The sequence below is a fragment of the Martes martes genome (genome assembly GCF_963455335.1).
Source record: "Martes martes genome assembly, chromosome: 4".
In the NCBI taxonomy this organism is placed as follows: domain Eukaryota; kingdom Metazoa; phylum Chordata; class Mammalia; order Carnivora; family Mustelidae; genus Martes; species Martes martes.
The window spans coordinates 127,672,094-127,696,439 of record NC_137891.1 but is presented as its reverse complement, the minus strand read 5'-3'; the positions used below and the strand labels follow the sequence as shown (position 1 = coordinate 127,696,439).

Genomic DNA, 24,346 nt, shown 5'->3' with positions numbered 1-24,346 from the left:
CCCCAGCTGCCACAGTCCTCACTAGTTCTACATTTTAATTGTTTTTTTTTCTATTTCTAATTATATCTTGTGTCATTTTTACCAAAGAAAGATAGCAAGTTAATTGCAAGTGAATACAGATTCACTTCAAAGTTATCTTTCTCAAACCTGAAGTTGCATTTCATTGATCAAAACTCTTAGATACTCCACATAAGTTTTCTGTAATCTTAAAGCTGCTTTTTAAAAAAATATATTTTTATTTATTTGACATAAATAAAATAAAATAAATATTTTATTTATTTATTTGACAGACAGAAATCACAAGTAGGCAGAGAGGCAGGTGGAGGTGGAGGGCGGGAAGCAGGCTGCCTGCTGAGAAGAGAGCCTGATGTGGGGCTCGATCCCAGGACCCCAAGATCATGACCTGAGCCAAAAACAGAGGCTTAACCCACTGAGCCACCTAGGTGCCCCCATAAAGCTGCTTTTTAAAAAAGGCTTTTAATTTAAAAAATGCAACTGATTTCTGTACATTGACTTTGTATCCTGCCATGTTACTGAATTGCTGTATGAGTTCTAGTAGTTTGGGGGTGGAGTCTTTTGGGTTTTCCATATAAAGAATCATGTCATCTGTGAAGAGAGAGAGTTTGACTTCTTCATTGCCAATTTGGATACCCTTTATTTCTCTTTGTTCTCTGATTGCTGTTGCTAGGACTTCTAATACTATGTTGAACAAGAGTGATGAGAGTGGGCATCCTTGTCGTGTTCCTGATCTCAATGGGAAGACTGTAAGCTTTTTCCCATTGAGGATGATATTTGCTGTGGGTCTTTCATAGATAGATTTTATGAAGTTCAGGAATGTTCCCTCTATCCCTATGCTTTGAAGCGTTTTAATCAGGAACAGATGCTGAATTTTGTCAAATGCTTTTTCTGCATCAATTGAGAGGACCATGTGGTTCTCTCTTCTCTTATTGATTTGTTCTATCACATTGATTGATTTGCGAATGTTGAATCATCCTTGTAACCCAGGGATGAATCCCACCTGGTCATGGTGGATAATCTTTTTAATGTGCTGTTGGATCCTATTTGCTAGGATCTTGTTGAGAATCTTAGCATCCATATTCGTCAGTGATATTGGTCTGAAATTCTCCTTTTTGGTAGGGTCTTTGCCTGGTTTGGGGATCAGGGTAATGCTGGCTTCATACAAAGAGTCTGGAAGTTTTCCTTCTGCTTCAATTTTTTGAAACAGCTTCAGGAGAATAGGTGTTATTTCTTCTTTGAAAGTTTGGTAGAATTCCCCAGGGAATCCGTCAGGTCCTGGGCTCTTGTTTTTTGGGAGGTTTTTGATCACTGCTTCAATCTCGTTACTAGATATCGGTCTATTCAGGGTGTCAATTTCTTCCTGGTTCAATATTGGGAGTTTATCATTTTCCAGGAATGCATCCATTTCATCTAGGTTGTTAGCTTATTGGCATATAACTGTTGATAATAACTTCTGATGATTGTTTCTACTTCCTTGGTGTTAGCTGTGATCTCTCCCTTTTCATTCATAATTTTATTAATTTGGGCTTTCTCTCTTTTCTTTTGGATTAGAAATGCAATCTTATTCAAAGTCTGAAAAGTCTTATACAAATTTCAGTCTTATATAAATTTCTCCAACCAAGATTTCAAAAGCCAACGTTAAAAAACAAAATATAGTCATGATGACACACATGTCTATCCATTACTTCATTGTGTTATGTAAGGAGAAGCACTTACATTGTAGCCTGAAGCAAAACACAAAATGTATTAAAGTAAACCATTTCATTTGTTTAAATGCCAAATGGAAGAATTTCAAAAGTCAAAAAGTTTTTATTTGCATTTCATACTAACCTAGTAATTCAGGGTTTCCCCCCCATAATTTGATATACACTGTAACTAAACCAAGAGTAATATAATATTTTATTTGTCATATATTGTCTTCTTCCTAATATTATGTATTTATTTAGGGAGAGAGTGAGCAGGGGCGGGGGCGGGGGGAGGTAGGGCAGGGGAGAGAGAGAGAGAAAAAATCTCAAGCAGTCCCCACGCCCAGTACAGAGCCTGACATGGGGCTCCATCTCACAACCTTGATTTCATGACCTGAACTGAAGTCAAGTTGGATGCTTAAACGATTGAGCTACCCAGGCGCCCCCATAATATAATTTGTTTTAAACAAATTTTGAAGGATGTAATTTGTTATATTGTGGAAGGCTAAATATTGCCAAGGATTTTATTAAACATAAATTTTACAATATAATATTTGATAAAATAAAGGTTTTAACTTCAAATAATACCCTTATTATATATCACACAAAAATTACAAAGTGATTTTCTAAAGTATTAAAGTATTAAGCTTTTCAGCTTTTTGGAAAAAAGAGCTATTTTTTTGAAAATAGTTTTTCAAAAACTATTTAGAAACGTTTGTTTGTTTTTGGTTTTAATTAGGAAATACTAGACTACAAAAAGGAGAGCTTTTCCTCCTTTTTTTTTTTCATTATTAACATGTAATGTATTATTTATTTCAGAGGTACAGGTCTGTGATTCATCAGTCTTACACAATTCACAGCACTTGCCATAGCACATACCCTCCCCAGTGTCCATCACCCAGCCACCCTGTCCCTTCCACCCCTGTCCCCTCTAGCAACCCTCAGTTTGTTTCCTGAGATTGAGTCTCTCATGGTTTGTCCCTCTCTGTTTCCATCTTATTTCATTTTTCCTTCCCTTCCCCTATGATCCTCTGTCTTGTTTCTCAAATTCCTCATATCAGTGAGATCATATAATTTTCTTTCTCTGACTGACTTATTTCACTCAGCATCATACCCTCTCGTTCCATCCACGTCATTGCAAATGACAAGATTTCATTCTTTTTGATGGCTGCATAATATTTGTGTGTGTGTGTGTGTGTGTGTGTGTGTGTGTATAAAACACATCTTCTTCATCCATTCATCTGTTGATGGACATTTAGGGAGAGCTTTTCCTCTTATTTTGAGAAAACGGAGGCTCAGAAAAAATGAACCATTTGTTCAAAGACCGAAAATTAATAGATGGCAGATTCTAGATTCAAATTCAAGATGATCTGATTCTAAAATTCATGCTCTTACTCACTAATGTTAATGTATGGCTCAGTGACAGTGGGAACTGGGTGGAGAGGAGTCTGAGTGGCATTTCAAAGACAAAATCCATAGACAATGCTGATAGCTCAAAAAGATGAAAGATTTGATGAGTGAATGTTCTCTTCTAGATGAGAGATTTAGGAAAATAGTGTTGCTACCATAAAATACCATAAAAGTAGAAAAATTAATAAATAAGTAAGATAGGAATTTCATTTAGGGAAAAGGGTGTTGAGATTGATTATGCCTTTGCTAAGTCACAAGTAACATGAAGACTTACAGTTAGAGTCATCATATTAAGCATTTGAAAATACAAGACTTAGGGGAACCTGGGTGGCTCAGTGGGTTAAAGCCTCTGCTTTCGGCTCAGGTCATGATCCCAGGGTCCTAGGATCGAGTCCCACATCGGGCTCTCTGCTCAGCGGGGAGCCTGCTTCCTCCTCTCTCTCTGCCTGCCTCTCTGCCTACTTGTGATCTCTGTCTGTCAAATAAATAAATAAAATCTTAAAAAAAAAAAAAAGAAAATACAAGACTTATTTTGTTGAAAGTCAGACCTGAAAATGTAGATTTAGGATCCATCAACTGAGGGCAATGGTTGAAACCAGAAGAGGTAAAAAAAGAACGAGAAGGGCATGAGAATCTGGAGACAAGACCTAAAAACAGTAACATGATCTAAGCCTCAAGGAAGGCCCCCACTTGTGGGCTAAAGGAGGAAAAAAAGGTGAACCAAGAAAATAAATAAACAAATAAATAACAAAAAGTTAAAGAAGGACCAGGACAACTTAGAATCATGAAAACCAAGAAATAATAAACATGGCTCAAATTTATTGAGCACTTACTGTGGATCAAATTTGTGCTGTGAGTTTCACATACATGATCTTATTTAATCTTTATAGTAACTCAAGGAGGCAGGTCTGTATATCTTTATGAACAGATGAAGACATAAAGGCTTTGCAAAATCAAGCCAATATGCCTGTTACTCAGCTGGCAAGTCCTAGGACAAAAACTGGAATGTGTGTTCCCAGCCTCTAGGGTCCATTTTCCAACCAGAGGTCTCTAGAGTATGGGAAAGTGTGGGAAGAAAATGTTAAAATTCTTAAAGTTGCAATTATTGTATCTCTTCTTTTTAAAATTGCATTTTGTGTATGTTTTACAGCAAGCATCCTATATTAGTATGGTGCTATGTGCATGTTTTCTAAATTAATTAATAAATATGTATTTGGGGCACCTGGGTGGCTCAGTGGGTTAAGCCTCTGCCTTTGGCTCAGGTCATGATCTCAGGGTCCTGGGATCAAGCCCCTCATCGGGCTCTCTGCTCAGCAGGGAGCCTGCTTCCTCCTCTCTCCCTCTGCCTGCCTCTCTGCCTACTTGTGATCTCTGTCTGTCAAATAAATAAATAAAATCTTTTTTTAAAAGTATGTATTTATTGGGGTATATGCTCAAATAATTTACTAATGTAAGGATGCAAAAAATATTGGAATCATTTCTTTATTATTATTTTTTTAATCATTTCTTTAAACTGCCATACAAAACTGCCTTTTTGTCTTGTCCCATCTTCATTAAGAAGCCACATTCACTTTCTATGGCCATGCAGTCTCCCCCCCGCCCCCACTGGGAGAATATCTTTTTTTTTTAATTAAAAAATTTTTTTTAATAGACATATAATGTATTTTTATCCCCAGGGGTACAGGTCTGTGAATCGCCAGGTTTACACACTTCATAGCACTCACTATAGCACATACCCTCCCCAATGTCCGTAACCCCACCCCCCTCTCCCAACCCCCCTCCCCCCAGCAACCCTCAGTCTGTTTTGTGAGATTAACAGTCACTTATGGTTTGTCTCCCTCCTGATCCCATCTTGTTTCATTTATTCTTTTCCTATCCCCCTAACCCCCCATGTTGCATCTCCACTTCTTCATATCAGGGAGATCATATGATAGTTGTCTTTCTCCCATTGACTTATTTCACTAAGCATGATACCCTCTAGTTCCATCCATGTCGTCGCAAATGGCAAGATTTCATGTCTTTTGATGGCTGCATAGTATTCCATTGTGTATATATACCACCTCTTCTTTATCCATTCATCTGTTGATGGACATCTAGGTTCTTTCCATAGTTTGGCTATTGTGGACACTGCTGCTATAAACATTTGGGTGCATGTGCCCCTTCGGAGCACCACGTTTGTATCTTTAGGATATATACCCAGTAGTGCAATCGCTGGGTCATAGGGTAGCTCTATTTTCAGTTTTTTGAGGAACCTCCACACTGTTTTCCAGAGTGGTTGCACCGGCTTGCATTCCCACCAACAGTGTAGGAGGGTTCCCCTCTCTCCGCATCATTGCCAGCATCTGTCATTTCTTGACTTGTTAATTTTAGCCATTCTGACTGGTGTGAGGTGGTATCTCATTGTGGTTTTGATTTGTATTTCCCTGATGCCGAGTGATGTGGAGCACTTTTTCATGTGTCTGTTGGCCACCTGGATGTCTTCTTTGCAGAAATGTCTGTTCATGTCCTCTGCCCATTTCTTGACTGGATTATTTGTTCTTTGGGTGTTGAGTTTGCTGAGTTCTTTATAGATTCTGGATACTAGTCCTTTATCTGATATGTCATTTGCAAATATCTTCTCCCATTCTGTCAGTTGTCTTTTGGTTTTGTTAACTGTTTCCTTTGCTGTGCAAAAGCTTTTGATCTTGATGAAATCCCAATAGTTCATTTTTGCCCTCGCTTCCATTGCCTTTGGTGATGTTCCTAGGAAGAAGTTGCTGCGGTTGAGGTCAAAGAGGTTGCTGCCTGTGTTCTCCTCAAGGATTTTGATGGATTCCTTTCTCACATTGAGGTCCTCCATCCATTTTGAGTCTATTTTTGTGTGTGGTGTAAAAATGGTCCAGTTTCATTCTTCTGCATGTGGCTGCCCAATTTTCCCAACACCATTTATTGAAGAGGCTGCCTTTTTCCATTGGACATTCTTTCCTGCTTTGTTGAAAATTAGTTGACCGTAGAGTTGAGGGTCTACTTCTGGGCTCTCTATTCTGTTCCATTGATCTATGTGTCTGTTTTTGTGCCAGTACCGTACTGTCTTGATGATGACAGCTTTGTAATAGAGCTTGAAGTCTGGAATTGTGATGCCACCGACTTTGGCTTTCTTTTTCAATATTCCTTTGGCTATTCGAGGTCTTTTCTGGTTCCATATAAATTTTAGGATTATTTGTTCCATTTCTTTGAAAAAAATGGGTGGGATTTTGATAGGGATTGCATTAAATGTGTAGATTGCTTTAGGTAGCATAGACATTTTCACAATATTTATTCTTCCAATCCAGGAGCATGGAACATTGTTCCATTTCTTTGTGTCTTCCTCAATTTCTTTCATGAGTTCTTTATAGGTTTCTGAGTATAGCTTCTTTGCCTCTTTGGTTAGGTTTATTCCTAGGTATCTTATGGTTTTGGGTGCAATTGTAAATGGGATTGACTCCTTAATTTCTCTTTCTTCTGTCTTGTTGTTGGTGTAGAGAAATGCAACTGATTTCTGTGCATTGACTTTATATCCTGACACTTTACTAAATTCCGGTACAAGTTCTAGCAGTTTTGGAGTGGAGTCTTTTGGGTTTTCCACATATAGTATCATATCTTCTGTGAAGAGTGATAGTTTGACTTCTTCTTTGCCGATTTGGATGCCTTTAATTTCTTTTTGTTGTCTGATTGCTGAGGCTAGGACTTCTAGTACTATGGTGAATAGTAGTGGTGATAATGGACAGCCCTACTGTGTTCCTGACCTTAGCGGAAAAGCTTTCAGTTTTTCTCCATTGAGAATGATATTTGCAGTGGGTTTTTCATAGATGGTTTTGATAATATTGAGGTATGTGCCCTCTATCCCTACACTTTGAAGAGTTTTGATCAGGAAGGGATGCTGTACTTTGTCAAATGCTTTTTCAGCATCTATTGAGAATATCATATGGTTCTTGTTCTTTCTTTTATTAATGTATTGTATCACATTGATTGATTTGCTGATGTTGAACCAAACTTGCAGCCCTGGAATAAATCCCACTTGGTCGTGGTGAATAATTCTTTTAATGTACTGTTGAATCCTATTGGCTAGTATTTTGGTGAGAATTTTCGCATCTGTGTTCATCAAGGATATTGGCCTGTAATTCTCTTTTTTGATGGGCTCCTTGTCTGGTTTTGGGATCAAGGTGATGCTGGCCTCATAAAATGTGTTTGGAAGTTTTCCTTCCATTTCTATTTTTTGGAACAGTTTCAGGAGAATAGGAATTAATTCTTCTTTAAATGTTTGGTAGAATTCCCTGGGAAGCCGTCTGGCCCTGGGCTTTTGTTTGTTTGGAGATTTTTGATGACTGTTTCAATCTCCTTACTGGTTATGGGTATGTTCAGGTTTTCTATTTCTTCCTGGTTCAGTTGTGGTAGTTTATATGTCTCTAGGAATGCATCCATTTCTTCCAGATTGTCAAATTTGTTGGCGTAGAGTTGCTCATAGTATGTTCTTATAATTGTTTGTATGTCTTTGGTGTTAGTTGTGATCTCTCCTCTTTCATTCATGATTTTATTTATTTGGGTCCTTTCTCTTTTCTTTTTGATAAGTCTGGCCAGGGGGTTGTCAATTTTATTAATTCTTTCAAAGAACCAGCTCCTAGTTTCGTTGATTTGTTCTATTGGTTTTTTGGCTTCTATTTCATTGATTTCTGCTCTAATCTTTATGATTTCTCTTCTCCTGCTGGGTTTAGGCTTTCTTTGTTGTTTTTTCTCCAGCTCCTTTAGGTGTAGGGTTAGGTTGTGTATTTGAGACCTTTCTTGTTTCTTGAGAAAGGCTTGTACCGCTATTTATTTTCCTCTCAAGACTGCCTTTGCTCTGTCCCATAGATTTTGAATAGTTGTGTTTTCATTATCTTTTGTTTCCATGAATTTTTTCAATTCTTCTTTAATTTCCTGGTTGACCCATTCATTCTTTAGAAGGATGCTGTTTAGTCTCCATGTATTTGTGTTCTTTCCAAATTTCCTCTTGTGATTGAGTTCTAGCTTCAGAGCATTGTGGTCTGAAAATATGCAGGGAATGATCCCAATCTTTTGATACCAGTTGAGACCTGATTTATGACCCAGGATGTGATTTATTCTGGAGAATGTTCCATGTGCACTAGAGAAGAATGTGTATTCTGTTGCTTTGGGATGAAATGTTCTGAATATATCTGTGATGTCCATCTGGTCCAGTGTGTCATTTAAGGCCTTTATTTCCTTGTTGGTCTTTTGCTTGGATGATCTGTCCATTTCAGTGAGGGGAGTGTTAAAGTCCTGCTTTTATTGTATTACTGTTGATGTATTTCTTTGATTTTGTTATTAATTGGTTTATATAGTTGGCTGCTCCCATGTTAGGGGCATAGATATTTAAAATTGTTAGATCTTCATGTTGGATAGACACTTTGAGTATGATATAGTGTCCTTCCTCATCTCTTATTATAGTCTTTGGCTTAAAATCTAATTGATCTGATATAAGGATTGCCACCCCAGCTTTCTTCTGATGTCCATTAGCATGGTCAATTGTTTTCCACCCCCTCACTTTAAATCTGGAGGTGTCTTCGGGTCTAAAATGGGTTTCTTGTAGGCAACATATCGATGGATTTTGTTTTTTTATCCATTCTGATACCCTGTGTCTTTTGATTGGGGCATTTAGCCCATTAACATTCAGGGTAACTATTGAGAGATATGAATTTAATGCCATTGTATTGCCTGTAAGGTGACTGTTACTGTATATTGTTTCTGTTCCTTTCTGATCTACTACTTTTAGGCTCTCTCTTTGCTTAGAGGACCCCTTTCAATATTTCCTGTAGGGCTGGTTTGGTGTTTATAAATTCTTTCAGTTTTTGTTTGTCCTGGAAGCTTTTTATCTCTCCTATTTTCAATGATAGCCTAGCTGGATATAGTATTCTTGGCTGCATGTTTTTCTCGTTTAGTGCTCTGAATATATCATGCCAGTTCTTTCTGGCCTGCCAGGTCTCTGTGGATAAGTCTGCTGCCAATCTAATATTTTTACCATTGTATGTTACAGACTTCTTTTCCCGGGCTGCTTTCAGGATTTTCTCTTTGTCACTAAGACTTGTAAATTTTACTATCAGGTGACGGGGTGTGGACCTATTTTTACTGATTTTGGGGGCATTCTTTGCATCTCCTGGATTTTGATGTTTGTTCCCTTTGCCATATTAGGGAAATTCTCTCCAATAATTCTCTCCAATATACCTTCTGCTCCCCTCTCTCTTTCTTCTTCTTCTGGAATCCCAATTATTCTAGTGTTGTTTCGTCTTATGGTGTCACTTATCTCTCAAATTCTCCCCTCGTGGTCCAGTAGCTGTTTGTCCCTCTTTTGCTCAGCTTCTTTATTCTCTGTCATTTGGTCTTCTATATCACTAATTCTTTCTTCTGTCATTTATCCTAGCAGTAAGAGTTTCCATTTTTGATTGCACCTCATTAATAGCTTTTTTGATTTCAACTTGGTTAGATTTTAGTCCTTTTATTTCTCCAGAAAGGGCTTTTATCTCTCCAGAAAGGGTTTCTCTAATATCTTCCATGCCTCTTTTGAGCCCAGCTAGAACCTTGAGAATCGTCATTCTGAACTCTGGATCCGACATATTACCAATGTCTGTATTGATTAGGTCCCTAGCCTTCAGTACTGCCTCTTGTTGTTTTTTTGTGGTGAGTTTTTCCGCCTTGTCATTTTGTCCAGATAAGCGTATATAAAGGAGCAAATAAAATACTGAAAGGGTGGCAAAGACCCCAGGAAAATGTGCTTTAACCAAATCAGAAGTGACCCCAAATCATGGAGGGGAGAAAGGGAATAAGAAGAAGTTCAGAAAAAAGAAAAAAAAAATTAAAAAAAGCAAACAAAGAAAAAATATAAAAAAGAAAAATATATATATATTAGATAAACTAGTTAAAAAACATTAAAAAAGAAAAGGGTAAAAGTTAAAAAAAATTTAGCAGAAGAAAAAAAAATTAAATTAAAAAAATTTTTAAATTAACCACAAGACTATAGAATCATGGGGAGAAAGCCATGAGTTCCGTGCTTTGCTTTCTCCTCCTCTGGAATTCTGCTGCTGTCCTTGGTAGGTGAACTTGGTCTTGGCTGGATTTCTTGTTGATCTTCTGAGGGAGGGGCCTGTTGTAGTGATTCTCAAGTGTCTTTGCCGCAGGCGGAATTGCACCGCCCTTACCAGGGGCCGGGCTAAGTAATCGCTCGGGTTCGCTTTCGGGAGCTTTTGTCCCCCGAACGCTTTCCGTAGAGTTCCAGAGGACGGGAATGAAAATGGCGGCCTCCCAGTCTCCAGCCCGGAGGAGCCGAGAGCTCGGGGCCCCAGTCCTCAGTGTGCCCTCAGAGAAAAGAGCCCACTTACTCCCGTCTCCCTGTCCTCTGGCCGCGCTCCGAGCTCACCCAGCTTGCAACCTGTTCAAAGTAACCCCGAGCTGAGAGCTCACTCCTCGGCTCTGTCTCTGTAGCTGGCTTCCCCGGTCTAATACCTGCAAGCTCTGCGACTCTCAGACACCCCCGATCCTTCTGTGACCCTGCGGGACCTGGGGCCACGCTGACCCCGTGTTGACTTCCCCCCAGTTTAGCCTCTGGAGCGATGTCCCTCAGTGGAGCAGACTTTTTTTTTTAAGATTTTATTTATTTATTTGACAGAGAGAGATCACAGTAGACAGAGAGGCAGGCAGAGAGAGAGGGAGAGAGGGAAGCAGGCTCCCCGCTGAGCAGAGAGCCCGATGCGGGACTCAATCCCAGGACCCGGAGACCATGACCTGAGCTGAAGGCAGCGGCCTAACACACCGAGCCACCCAGGCGCCCTGGAGCAAACTTTTAAAAGTCCTGATTTAGTGTCCTGTTGCTCCGCCGCTTGCCGGGAGCCGGCCCCTCCCCCCACGGTCTATCTTCCCATTGCTTTGGATTCACTTCTCCGCAGGTCCTACCTTTCAGAAAGTGGTTGATTTTCTGTTTCTAGATTTGCTGTTCTTCTTCTCTTTGATCTCCCATTGGATTTGTAGGTGTTTGCAATGGTTTGATAAGCTGTCTAGCTGATCTCCTGCTACCTGATGGAGTCTCAGCCTGCTACTTCTCCACCATCTTGACTAACACAATACTAGTTCTAATTGAGTTAAATGAGAACTGTTTATTTCATAGGTTCTTTTCAAATTATCCCTTGGTATTTTCAAAAATTTGTGAAAGCTTTTGGATTAATTCGTTCTTTGTAATCGTAAAAGGAACACAGGCCTTAGACAAGACTGATACCAGCTTTGACTTTTCTGACCATATGATCTCAAACAAACACCTCATTTCTCAGAGCCAGGTGTGTTCATGCGTAAACTGGAGATAATATGTACCTTACAGGGTATTGCAAAGTTTAGCAATATCATACAAAAATAACTTAGCACTGGGCGTGGCACACAATGGATACTTTAGATTCATAGTTATTTATTTATTTATTTATTTATTTATTTATTGGGGTGGGGCAAAAAAGGGCAGGGGGAGGGTGAAGGAGAATCTGGAGCAAACTCTGCACTGAGCCCAGAGCCCCATTCAGGGCTCACTCTCAGGACTCTGAGATTATGACCTGAGCTGAAATCAAGAATCAAGTGCTTAACCAACTGAGATAGCCAGGTGCCCCTACAAGTGATACTTTTAAAAGAACAGCAAAAAGTAATAATAGAAGCAGTACTAATTTACTGTAAAGAATATCTGTAGTTCAATCATCATGTCCCCTCTAAAATCTGGTCACATATACCTTTGGCAGATTTTTGCCTATACTGTCCTTTATTTAACCTGAGTACTTGTTTGAACATAGGCAAGAAGTATTTCCCAGAAATACAGAAGCCACTGCAGGTTGGGAATGCCATTTATATGAGCTACAAGCATACCTTAGAGATACTGTGGGTTCAGGTCCAGACCACTGCTATAAAGCAAATATCACAATAAAGCAAGTCAGGTGAAAATTTTGGTTTCCCAGCACATGTGAAAGTTATGTCTACACTATATACTCTAGTCTATTAAATGTGCAATGGCATTATGCCCCCAAAAATCTTAATTTTAAAACATTTTATTGCAGGGCTCCTGGGTATCTCAGTCAGTTAAGCGACTGCCTTTGGCTCAGGTCATGATCCTGGGGTCCTGGGATCGAGCCCCACATTGGTCTCCTCTGATGAATCTGGGCAAAATCAGTTGAAAACTTTTTGGGAAGGATTCACCATTCTAGATGCTATTAAGAACATTTGTGATTTGTGGAAAGAGGTCAAAATATCAACATCAACAGGAGTTTGGAAGTAGATTCCAACCCTCATGGATGACTTTGAGGGGTTCAAAACTTCCATGGAGGAAGTAGCTGCAGATGTGGTGGAAATAGCAAGGGAACTAGAATTAGAAGTTGAACCTGAATATATGACTGCATTTCTGCACCTCATGATCACACTTTAAGGAGTTGATTCCTATGGATGAGCAAAACAAGTGGTTTCTTGAGATGGAATCCACTCCTGGTAGAGATGTTGTTTGATAGCACATTATCCACTGTAGAACCTCTCCGAATTGGAGTCGATCTTCTCAAACCCTGCCACTGCTTTACCAACTAAGTTAATGTAACAGTCTAGAGAATTTTTTTTTTAATTTATTTGACAGAGAGAGAGAGAAGGAGAGCACAAGCAGGCAGAGAGGCAGGCAGAGGGAGGGGGGAAGCAGTCTCCCCACCGAGCAAAGAGCCCGATGCAGGGCCCAATTCCAGGACCCCAAGATCACAACCCAAGCTGAAGGCAGAGGCCCAACCCACTGAGCCACCCAGGCACCCCTCTAACAGTCTAAATCCTCTGGTGTCATTTCTACAGTCTTCAAAGCACCAATTGACTTTGCCCAGATCCATCAGAAGAATCACCACCTATGGCAGCTATCACCTTGCAAAATATGTTTCTTAACTAATAAGACGTGAAAGTTGAAATTCCTATGTGGCCCATGGGCTGCAGGATCAATGTTGTGTTAATAGGCAATGAAAGCAACGTTATTTTCACTGTACATTTCCATCAGAGCTCTTGGGTAATCAGGTGCATTGTTAATCAGCAATAATACTTTGAAAGGCATCTTTTTTCTAAGCAATAGGTCTCAACAGTAGGCTTAAACTACTCAGTAAACCATGTTTTAAACTGATGTGCCATCAACTAGGCTTTGTTTTTCCATTTTTAGAGCATAAGCAGAGCAGATTTAGCATAATTCTTAAGGGCCCTGGAATTTTCAGTATGGTCAATGAGACTGGCTTCTTAAAGTCACCAGGTGCATTAGCCCCAAACAATGGAGTCAGCCAGTCCTTTGACGCTTTGAAGCCGGGCATTGTCTTCTCTGTACCTGAGAAAGACCTAGATGGCATTCTCTTCCAGGATAAGACTGTTTCATCTGTACTGAAAATCTGTTGTTTCGTGTAAGCTCCCTGCATTAATTGTCTTAGCTAAATAATTTGCTGGGTAACTTGCTGCAGCTTCTCCCTTGGCACTTGGGGCTTCACCTTGCACATCTAAGTTACAGAGAAGCCTTCTTTCCTTAAACCCCATGAACCCACCTCTGCTAGCTTCAGGCTTTCCTTCCGCTGCTTCCTCATCTCTCAGCCTTCATAGAATTGAAGAGAGTTCGTTAGGGCCTTGCTCTGTATTGGGTTTATGGCTTTGGCTTAAGAGAGTGTTGTAGCTGGTTTGATCTTCTGTCCATGACTTTCTCCATACAAGCAATAAGCCTGTTTCACTTTCACTTTCTAATCCTTTATGGATTCACTGGAGTAGCATTTTCCATTTCCTTCAAGAACTTCAAAGTATGCCTTTATAAGAGCAGTGGCTCCTCTTATTCCTGTATAGAGCAGTAGCCCTAAAAATATATTGGCAAAGACATAGAGGGCCAAAGATGTGGCATCCTCAACAGAATTAAACGAGAAGAATGCCACTGCCCACACTTGCATTGGTTGGTGTGTTGAATGCTTGTCTACTTGTTTGATGCTCTTCGCAGATCTGTACTCCCGACTTGGTGGTGTTCTTGGCTTGTGCTAATCAGAGGCTCAAAGAAAGATTACTGAAGCGCGCAGAGCAACAGGGGCGGCCTGATGACAATCTGAAAGCTACCCAAAGGAGACTAATGAACTTCAAGCAGAACGCTGCTCCGTTGGTCAAATACTTCCAGGAGAAGGGGCTCATCATGACAGTAAGTGAGCTACACTTTTACATGTCTGGTATAAGAACAATCTTTCAGATTTCCAATTCACCTGTTCTCGTTTAGAAACCATCTTTACTTAAAAAAAAAAAAATGTGGCTTTTCTTGGGTTTTAGATCCAATGGGAAAAAAAATCAGTAATTTTTACCTGCTTTGCCTTGATTAAGTCATTATGATGAAAATACTTTCACTTTAGTTTAATTTTATAAAAAATGATAAATTTTAATCTTGGCTAGAATTCTATAGCCCCCAAAGATAAAAAGCATTTTTAAATAATTATTTGGATCATTTTAAGTAGTACTTGCCCAATTTCTCAACTCTTCTGTCTGTGGAAACCTAATAAAATTGATAGACTTAAAAACACATAGTTGACATAGTGTTCTATTAGATTTGTATTTTTAAGTTAGGTTTTTATCGCAGTGTACCATATAAGGAAATGAGATCCAAATAGCACAAAAAAAATTTCCTAAGTGTCTGACTTGCTTAAAGCAGTAATACTCTTTGAAAATGGAAGGCATTAATCATTCTGCTCTACTAACCCAATGCTGATATTAATGTTTTCATAATTAGTTTGTTTTGTGGTTAATGATACTCAATATACCAATAAAAGATGGGACTGAATCATTATTTAATACAGTTATGAGAATACAGAAAGTTAGAGGTGAAGAGGCAGCAAAATTATAATCCCATCACATCAGAAATTCAAGAGGAGACAAAGGTATTGGTCATCTGAAGAAAACTTTTTATGGGAGAACAGCTAACATCAGAGCAGCTCCAATGATAACTGGATGACAGCAGAGCTCAGCACATCCCTCCCCCAAGCCCTTGGGTTTTTCTCACCAGACCAGAGGTCTGGTGAGGTTACAATGCCCAGTAAACAATCTGATGAAAATAATGCATGCCTTTCTTAATAAAATGCACGTAAGATTTTTTTTTTAACAAATTTTAAGTAACTCTACTGAAGCTCATCCACAGAGCCCCTTTGACCTAGCAATTACTGGGTAAAAAATCTCTTCATTAGACTAAGATGCCCTTAGATCTGAGACAGTCAGGACACTTGAATAATAATCTCTTTGCAGCCTTTTTAGCACTCTAAAGAAATATTTATTCGAATGTGCTCTTTGAGTCAAAGTTGTCATGTCAGAGAATTGTAAATCTGATCTGAAAATTGTTCATAGTGCCAGAGTTCATTTTATGGTCTAAAAGAGACATTGAAAATAGGAAAGATTCAAGAAAATCAGGGTGAATGTTTCTCTGGCTATTTTTGTTGGGTTTGTTCCCTGTTTCTCTAGCAAATTACCAATGCTGACTTCTGCATTGTGTCATGAGAAAAGAAATTTACCCTGCAGACTAAACCCCCAACTGCAAAGTACAGAGCCAGAGTTTTAATTGATGTTTGCAAGGCTTAAAGGTATTACCAGAGCGTCTCTGATTACTCCCTGCCTGTCACGTTCGTCATCACAAGCAGAGCAGATTTCCCAAATGAATGCAGAGTGGGGATTGTTAATTTACTAATATTTTGCATGGAGGTGAAATGCCATTGCCAGTAATTGAGGGAGTCAATAACAATGTGGATGACAGCCTGTAACCTCACTGCTGAAACCAAATAAGCTTTAGGATAAACGCCTCTAATTATTGGGAGACTTGTCTTGGAAAGTCACCTTTTGAAAAGTGGTGAATGCAAACATAGGCTAGGCTCTGGGGAATAGGATTAGAAAATTTCGTCTGTCAAAGAAGCAAGTACTGCATCCTGAATCACACGTCCTCCTTCAAAACACGGATCATAGTTCGTTGGAATTAAAATATATTTGGTAATATTTCTACCTTAAAGATGAGTTAAATAATAAAAACAATCATCCTTATTCATCACAAACATATTGAGATTTTAATTTAGAAACTGGGCATTAATAGATCAAACCCAAATATTTCCTTTTCTCTGTAGTTTTTTCTGTTGCTTCTACCTGCCCCTCTTCATTGATTCATTTATTCATTTAGTAAATATTTATTGAAAATCACTGGGTGCCAGGTGCTAGGGATGCAAAGCTAAATAAGCAAAAGGTAAGGATCTTTGTTTTATTCCGTTACAGATTACAAATTCCTAGAACAGTACCTGCCTTGTACATAGTGTGCTCCCAGTAAATAAACAAAGCTTACAGTCTGTGGGGAAAGAGATAGTAAACAATGAGTTATTCAATGTGATAACTGTTGCAAAGAAGAATGTACAAGGCATCCTCACATATGTCATGCACCGTGTTAGGAATTGAGGGGAACAGACTCTTCCCACCCACAAGTAAGATTAATCATTCACGCTGGTTTGAGGTCCTTAAAGACCACAGAGACCACATCCCTCTTCATCTCGGTGCTTCTCTTCCTGAGTGCTTTGGAGTCTTGACACTCTCACTTGAAATCTCGTGCTCCAATGCCATTTAATAAATTCATGATATTCTAGAACTTGGTCTCCGACTATAAATTGGAGATGACGTTACCTACCACATAATGTTGTATGGGTGAAATGAAAGAACGTATGTACCATGGGAGAGACTGGCAATGCAGAGGCCATGTTGAGGGTACACTATGCAGCCCCACTGCCTGGCTGATTCCAGCTGTACCACCTACCGACTGCCTGACCCCCGGCGTGACTCCCTGCAGGCTACTTACCATCTCAGCTGCCTGACCTGTGAAATAGGTATAAACATCCATCCTGCCTCAGTGTAATTATAAAGAGTACATTGATACCAGGTGTTTAGAACAGTGCCTGAAACTTTGTAAGGGCAATTTAAGTGATTGATATTGTTTCGTAAATTCTTGTGTTTCTTCCTCTGTCTTCCCTTCACCTCTCCTCCCATCTTTTGGAACCTACAATTACCACTAACAATTCTGTGCTCTTTGAGGGCTCTCTGTTGCCTTTTCTCCCATAGATAGATTATTGAGGAAACTCAAAATGCAGAATCAGATTTTAAAAGCTTCATGTCAAATTCATTTTTTCATTTTTTCTTTAAAAGTGTCTGTTTCCAGTTTTTAAATTGTCCCAGTGTTTGTTTTTTTTTTTTTACTTCTATATTGTTTATCTAATCAAGCCATGTAATGGCTGTGTCTGAATAGTGTGATTAGATTGTAGGAAACATCAACTCATTTTTTTTCTTCTTTTTTTCTTCATCATTGACTCTACCTATTGGCAGATTTGACTCAAGGACAAACCCAGTGCAACTGAAGAGAAAACCTAATCAAAATAGTCAGGAAAATATGCTGTTATCTGAATACTGTATCTTATTGACATGGTTCCCATCACATGGACCTTTTCATTTTTATTCTTTCATTATACTTACCCATATACAGCCACCTGTGCATGAACTACATGCTATGAAATCACAAGGCTAGGATAGTGGGGACATCATAGAATCTTCTCAGACAACTTTATATGTTGTTTTTTAACTTACTATAGGGTCAGATGTAATTGCTCATCATATCTTTTACAGCTCTGTGCTCTTAATTAAGTTAGGTGCTATGAGTTCTCCAAGTTTTTCAAGAGTTTTGTTTAGAAGTTTGTTTGAGTATTACCGGGACCAAGAAAGCTGCTTGTTTAGTCTTACTGGGTAAGCTCTGTTTCATGACATTTTGGAAGCACTGGGCTTGATGAAACTATAGAGTTCTTAAAACATAATTTCCCTTCTATAGGTTTTTCAAAAGTCTCAATAATATATATATGTGTGATGATAATTTTTTATCTTTATTTTTAAAGCTTAAAGAAACCCAGGTCTGTTTTAATCATCCTCACTAAGCTGGATGAAACTCACTGAAGACATAGTATTAGTTACCACTAATGGTAACTTGGGTACCAACTTGGGGTACTTGGGTGGCTCAGTCATTAAGCATCTGCCTTTGGCTCAGGTCATGATTCTAGGGTCCTGGGATCGAGCTCTGCATCAGGCTCTCTGCTCTGCGGGAAGCCTGCTTTTCCCTCTCCCATTCCCCCTACTTGTGTTCCCTCTCTCACTCTCTCTGTCTCTCTCTGTCAAATAAATAAATAAAATCTTAAAAAAAAAAAAAAAAAGACAGGTCAAGCTTAAGTAAGTTTGATGAACTATTTAAAAAATATACACAGTTTTGTTCATTGTTTTAAGAAAAGGGTCTTCTAAAATGATTGAAAAATAATAGGGTAAGCTGTAATGTTTATATTGTTATTTTCCAAAATACACTGTGCTCTTAAGCCAGCCAGAAAACCATGCCACTCATCGGGGAAAGTGTTACACACGTGTGTGCATTGAATAAATGCTACTTAATATAGATAATAATCATTACCACTCTTTGAAAGGCATATTTTTAGCACACACACACAATTAGGGATGACATGCTTACAAATAAAGTCTCTAGATAAATCTATTTGGCTTTAAGGAAAGCTCCTAACATTCGCCTTTTCTCATTTTGCGGTGGATTAGGAAATACTTCATTGCAGACTGGCTTTGGTTCTGGGGAACCACTGGCAGAGAGAACACATCCTTGTCAAAACCACGGTATTGTTGGGGCACCTGGGTGGCTCAGTGGGTTAAAGCCTCTGCCTTCGGCTCAGGTCATGATTCCAGGGTCCTGATATCGAGCCCCACATCAGGCTCTCTGCTCGGGGAAGAGCCTGCTTCCCCCTCTCTCTCTCTCTGCCTGACTCTCTGCCTACTTGTGATCTCTGTCTGTCAAATAAATAAATAAATAAATAAATAAATAAAATCTTAGAAAATAAAATATACATTAAAAAAAAAAACCACAGTATTGTTAATTCACCAGATAACCCTGAGCCCCCCAGGTAACCCTGTATGCCCCATATCATTTCCTTCAAATTTGAGGATACCCATATTACATATTTCAAATTCACCACTGAAACTATGTAGTTCCCATCCCACCAGACACTTGTAGCTGAAGGGAATATAAACAGGAACAATAAAAGTTAATTTAGACAGAACTGAATAATTATTTGTCAATTAACTTAGTTTCCTAGGAATCGACACCACCATTTAAACCCTATCTCTAAGCGGCCAGTGCATAGCCATTGGTTAATCATCACCATCTCCACTAGCATTGCTGCAAGGAGGCGGGGTGGGTGGGTGGGAGGGTGAGGGATGGGGGTGGGTGGAAAAGAAATCTAAACAGCACAAACCCTGGGCAAATTCAGCCACTCACCTAAACAGCAGAAAGCCAGTGAAGATGCTTCCTAACAGTTTACCCAAACAAATTCATTCTCCTAAAATTACTCAGAGAAAGGTTCTGTCATTGCTTCTCAATACTTGAGGTTGATGAATTGGTAAATGGATAACAGAGTGAAGCTGTGTTTCCTTTAAATATTATCACATTGTATCTTGTTTAAATATTCATTGTCATGTAATGAAAAGGCCCATTAATTCCTTTTGGATGGGTTTAGTAACTAAGGCAGAATACAGTCAAGGAGCAGTTTTCAAAGGTTAGTAAGAAAGGCTATGGAGGTGTTCTGGTGCATACTTACTTGGGTAACAGTGTATACATGTGCTGAGTATACAGCCCTCTGAACTGTTTTAAATTCAATTAAAAAAAAAAAAAAGGCTAAGTGGACAGTGCCCTCTGGCATGTTAGAACCTCAGTAGGAAGATCCCAGAGGAAACATGGGAAATATCCATTTTGATTCGAATGCAAGGAAGCTTATAAGAAGTCATACTGTCTGGGCAACAAGCTTTTATAGAATCCTACTGTGTGTAGAAGCAGCAAGACAGAGCTGCCCTAGAAAAACTACTGTTGCTTCTTTTAGGAGAGTGGCATCTTTGTGGATTTTTTTGGAATGGATATTTGGATTTTTTTAAATTAACATATAATGTATTATTGGTTTCAGAGGTACAGGTCTGTGATTCATCAGTCTTATATAATACCCAGTGCTCAGTACATCAAGTGCCCTCCTTAAGATCCATCACCCTTTACCCCATCCCTCCCCTCCTGTCCCCTCCAGCAACCCTCACTTTGCTTCCTGAGATTAAGAGTTTCTTATGGTTTGTCTCCCTCTCGTTTCATCTTATTTGTACTCTCTTCTCCTATGATCTTCTCTTTTTTTCTTAAATACCACGTATCAGTGAAATCATATGGTAATTGTATTTCTCTGATTGGCTTATTACACTTAGTATAATACCCTCTAGTTCCATCCATGTCATTGCAAATGGCAAGATTTCATTTTTTGATGGCTGCATAATATTCCAGTGTGTGTGTATGTACATATATGTACCACATCTTCTTTATCCTTCCATCTGTCAATGGACATCAGGGCTCTTTCCATAGTTTGGCTATTGTGGACTTTGCTGCTATAAACTTTGGGGTGCAGGTGCCCCTTCGGACCACTACATTTATATCTTTGCAGTAAAAACCCAGTAGTACAATTGCTGGGTCATAGGGTAGCTCTATTTTTAGCTTTTTGAGGAACCTCCATGCTGTTTTCCAGAGTAGCTGCACCAGCTTGCATTCCCACCAACAGTGTAGGGGGGTTCGCCTTTCTCCACATCCTCGCCAACATCTGTCATTCCCTGAGTTGTTAATTTTAGCCATTCTGACTGGTGTGAGGTGGTATCTCATTGTGATTTTGATTTGTATTTCCCTGATGTATTTCCCTGATGTTGAACACCTTTTCATGTGTCGCATTCTCCCCTTGTGATCCTGTAGCTGTTTATCTCTCTTTCTCTCAGCTGTCTTTGAAGAAATGTCTGTTCATGTCTTCTGCCCATTTCCTGATTGGATTATTTGTTCTTTAGGTGTTGAGTTTGATAAGTTCTTTATAGATTTTGGATACTAGCCCTTTATCTGTTATGTCATTTGCAAATATCTTCTCCCATTCTATCGGTTGTCTTTGGTTTTGTCAACTGTTTCCTTTGCTGTGTAAAAACTTTTTATCTTGATGAAGTCCCAATAGTTCATTTTTGGCCTTTGGAGATGTGTCTAGCAAGAAGTTTCTGGAGCCAAGTTCGAAGAGGTTGCTGCCTGTGTAGTTGTCTAGGATTTTGATGGATTCCTGTGTTACATTGAGGTCTTTTATCCATTTTGAGTCTACTTTTGTGTATGGTATAAGGAAATGGTCCAGTTTCACTCTTCTGCATGTGGCTGTCCAATTTTCCCAACACCATTTATTGAATGGTGAACCCTTTTCCATTGAACATTCTTTCCTGCTCTGTGGAAGATTAGTTGACCATAGAGTTGAGGGTCCATTTCTGGGTTCTCTGTTCTGTTCCATTGATCTATGTGTCTGTTTTTGTGCAAGTACCATACTGTCTTGATGATTACAGCTTTGTAATAGAGCTTGAAGTCCAGAATTATGTTGCCACCAGTTTTGATTTTTTTTTCAACATTCCTTTGGCTATTTGGGATATTTTCTGGTTCCATGAAAATTTTAGGATTATTTATTTCAGCTCTGTGAAAAAAGTTGACAGTTGATGGTTTGATAGGGATTGTGTTGAATGTGTAGATTGCTGTAGGTAGCAGAGACATTTTAACAATATTTGTTTTTCCAATTCATGAGCATGGAACATTTTTCCATTTCTTTATGTCTTTCTCAATTTCTTTCATGTGTTGTCTATAGTTTTCTGAGTACAGATCCTTCCCTCTTTGGTTAGGTTTATTCCTAGGTGTCTTATGGGCTTTGGGTGCAATTGTAAATGGGATTGACTCCTTAATTTCTCTTTCTTCTGTCTCATTGTTAGGGTATAGGAATGCAACTGATTTCTGTGCATTGATTTTATATCCTTCCATGTTGCTGAATTCCTGTATGAGTGCTAGCAGTTTTGGATTGGAATCTTTTGAGTGTTCCACATAGAGTATCATGTCATCCGCAAAGACTGAGAGTTTGACTTCTTTGCTGATTCAGATGCCTTTTATTTATTTCTGTTGTCTGATTGCTAAGGCTAGGACTTCCAGTACTATGTTGAACAGCAGTGGTGATAGTAGACATCCCTGCCATGTTCCTGACTTTAGGGAAAAAGCTCTCAGTTTTTCCCTATTGAGAATGATATTTGCTGTGGGCTTTTCAAAGATGGCTTTTATGTTATTGAGGTATGTGCCTTCTATCCCTACAGTGTGAAGAGTTTTAATCAAGAAAAGATGCTGTACCTTGTCAAATGCTTTTTCTGCATCTAACAAGAAGATCATATGGTTCTTGTCCTTTCTTTTATTTATGTAGTGTATCACATTGATTTACAGATGTTGCACCAAACTTGCAGCCAGGAATAAATCCTATTTGGTCGTGGTGAATAATCCTTTTAATGTATTGTTGGATCCTATTGGCTAGTATTTTGGTGAGAATCTTTGCATCCATGTTCATCAGGGATATTGGTCTGTAATTCTCCCTTTTGGTGGGGTCGTTGTCTGGTGTAGAGATCAAGGTAATGCTGGCCTTATAGTAAGAGTTTGGAAGTTTTCCTTCCATTTCTATTTTTTGAAATAGCTTCAGAAGAATAGGTATTAATTCTTATTTAAGTGTTTGGTAGGATTCCGTTTGGAAGCCATCTGGCCCTGGGCTCTTGTTTGTTGGGAGATTTTTGATTACTGCTTGAGTGTCCTTGCTGGTTATGGGTCTGTTCTGGTTTTCTCTTTCTTCCTGTCTCAGTATTGGTAGTTGATACATCTCTAGGAATGCAACCATTTCTTCCAGACTGCCTAATTTGTTGGCATACAGTTTCTCATAATATGTTCTTATATAATAGTTTGTAATAGTGTTATTATAGTTCTTATAATTGTAATAGTATTTTTTTGGTGTTGGTTGTGATCTCTCCTCTTTCATTCATGATTTTATTAATTTCGGTCCTTTTTTCTTTTTGATAAGTCTTATGATTTTATTTATTTGGGTCCCTTCTCTTCTTTTTGATAAGTCTGGCCAGGGGTTCATTGATCTTATTAATTCTTTCAAGGAACCAGCTCCTAATTTCATTGATCTATTCTACTGTTCTTTTGGTTTCTATTTCAATGATTTCTGTTCTCATCTTTATTATTTCTCTTCTGCTGCTGGTTTTAGGCTTTATTTGCTGTTCTTTCTCCAGCTCCTTTAGGTGTAAGGTTAGGTTGTGTATTTGAGACCTTTATTATTTCTTGAGAAAGGCTTGTATTGCTATGTACTTTGCTCTTAGGATCGCCTTTGCTGCATCCCAAAGATTTGGAACAATTGTGTTTTCATTTTCACCTCTTTCCATGAATTTTTTTAAACTCTTCTCCAATTTCCTGGTTGACCCATTCATTCTTTAGTAGGATGTTTTAGGACCCTCCATGTATTTGAGTTCTCTCCAAATTTCCTCTTGTGTTTGAGTTCTAGTTTGAAAGCACTGTGGTCTGAAGATAGGCAATGAACAATCCCAGTCTTTTGGCACCAGCTGAGACCTGATTTGTGACCCAGTATATGATCTATTCTGGAGAATATTCCATGTGCAGTTGAGAAGAATGTGTATTCTATTGTTTTGGGTTGGAATGTTCTGAATATATCTGTGATGTCCATCTGGTCCAATATGTCATTTAAAGCCTTTATTTCCTTGTTGATCTCCTACTTAGATGATCTGTCCATTGCAGTGAGGAGGGTATTAAAGTCCCCTAATATTATTGTCTTATTATTGATGTGGGTTTTTTATTTTGTTATTAATTGGCTTATATAGTTTGTTACTCCCTTGTTAAGGCCATAAATATTTACAATTGTTAGATCTTCTTTTTGGATAGACTCTTTAATTATGATATAGTGTCTTTCCTCATCTCTTATTACAGTATTTGGTTTAAAATCTAATTTGTCTAATATAAGGATTGCCACCCCTGCTTTCTTTTGATGTCCATTAACATGGTAAATGGTTTTCCACCTCCCACTTTAAATCTGGGGGTGTCTTGCAGTCTAAACTGTGTCTTTTGTCAACAGCTTATTGATGTGTCTTGCTTTTTTATCCACTCTGATAGTCTGCATCTTTTGATTGGGTCATTTAGACAATTTACATTGAGAGTAACTACTGAAAGATACGAATTTAGTGCCATTGTATTACCTGTAAGGTGACTGTTA

The 24,346-nt window shown here is 38.7% G+C and overlaps 1 protein-coding gene across 5 annotated transcripts in view; it reads left to right on the top strand.

The window, feature by feature from the left end:
- The window catches only part of AK5 (adenylate kinase 5), a gene marked incomplete at both ends in the record, with an annotated part of 243,344 nt that overhangs the window by 48,968 nt on the left and 170,030 nt on the right, over positions 1-24,346 (top strand). For all 5 annotated transcript variants that reach the window (XM_080801039.1, XM_080801037.1, XM_080801038.1 and 2 more), the window contains one exon: positions 14,128-14,319. In XM_080801039.1, coding sequence (XP_080657165.1) covers positions 14,128-14,319 — 192 coding nt within the window. The remainder of the gene's footprint in view (positions 1-14,127; positions 14,320-24,346) is intronic.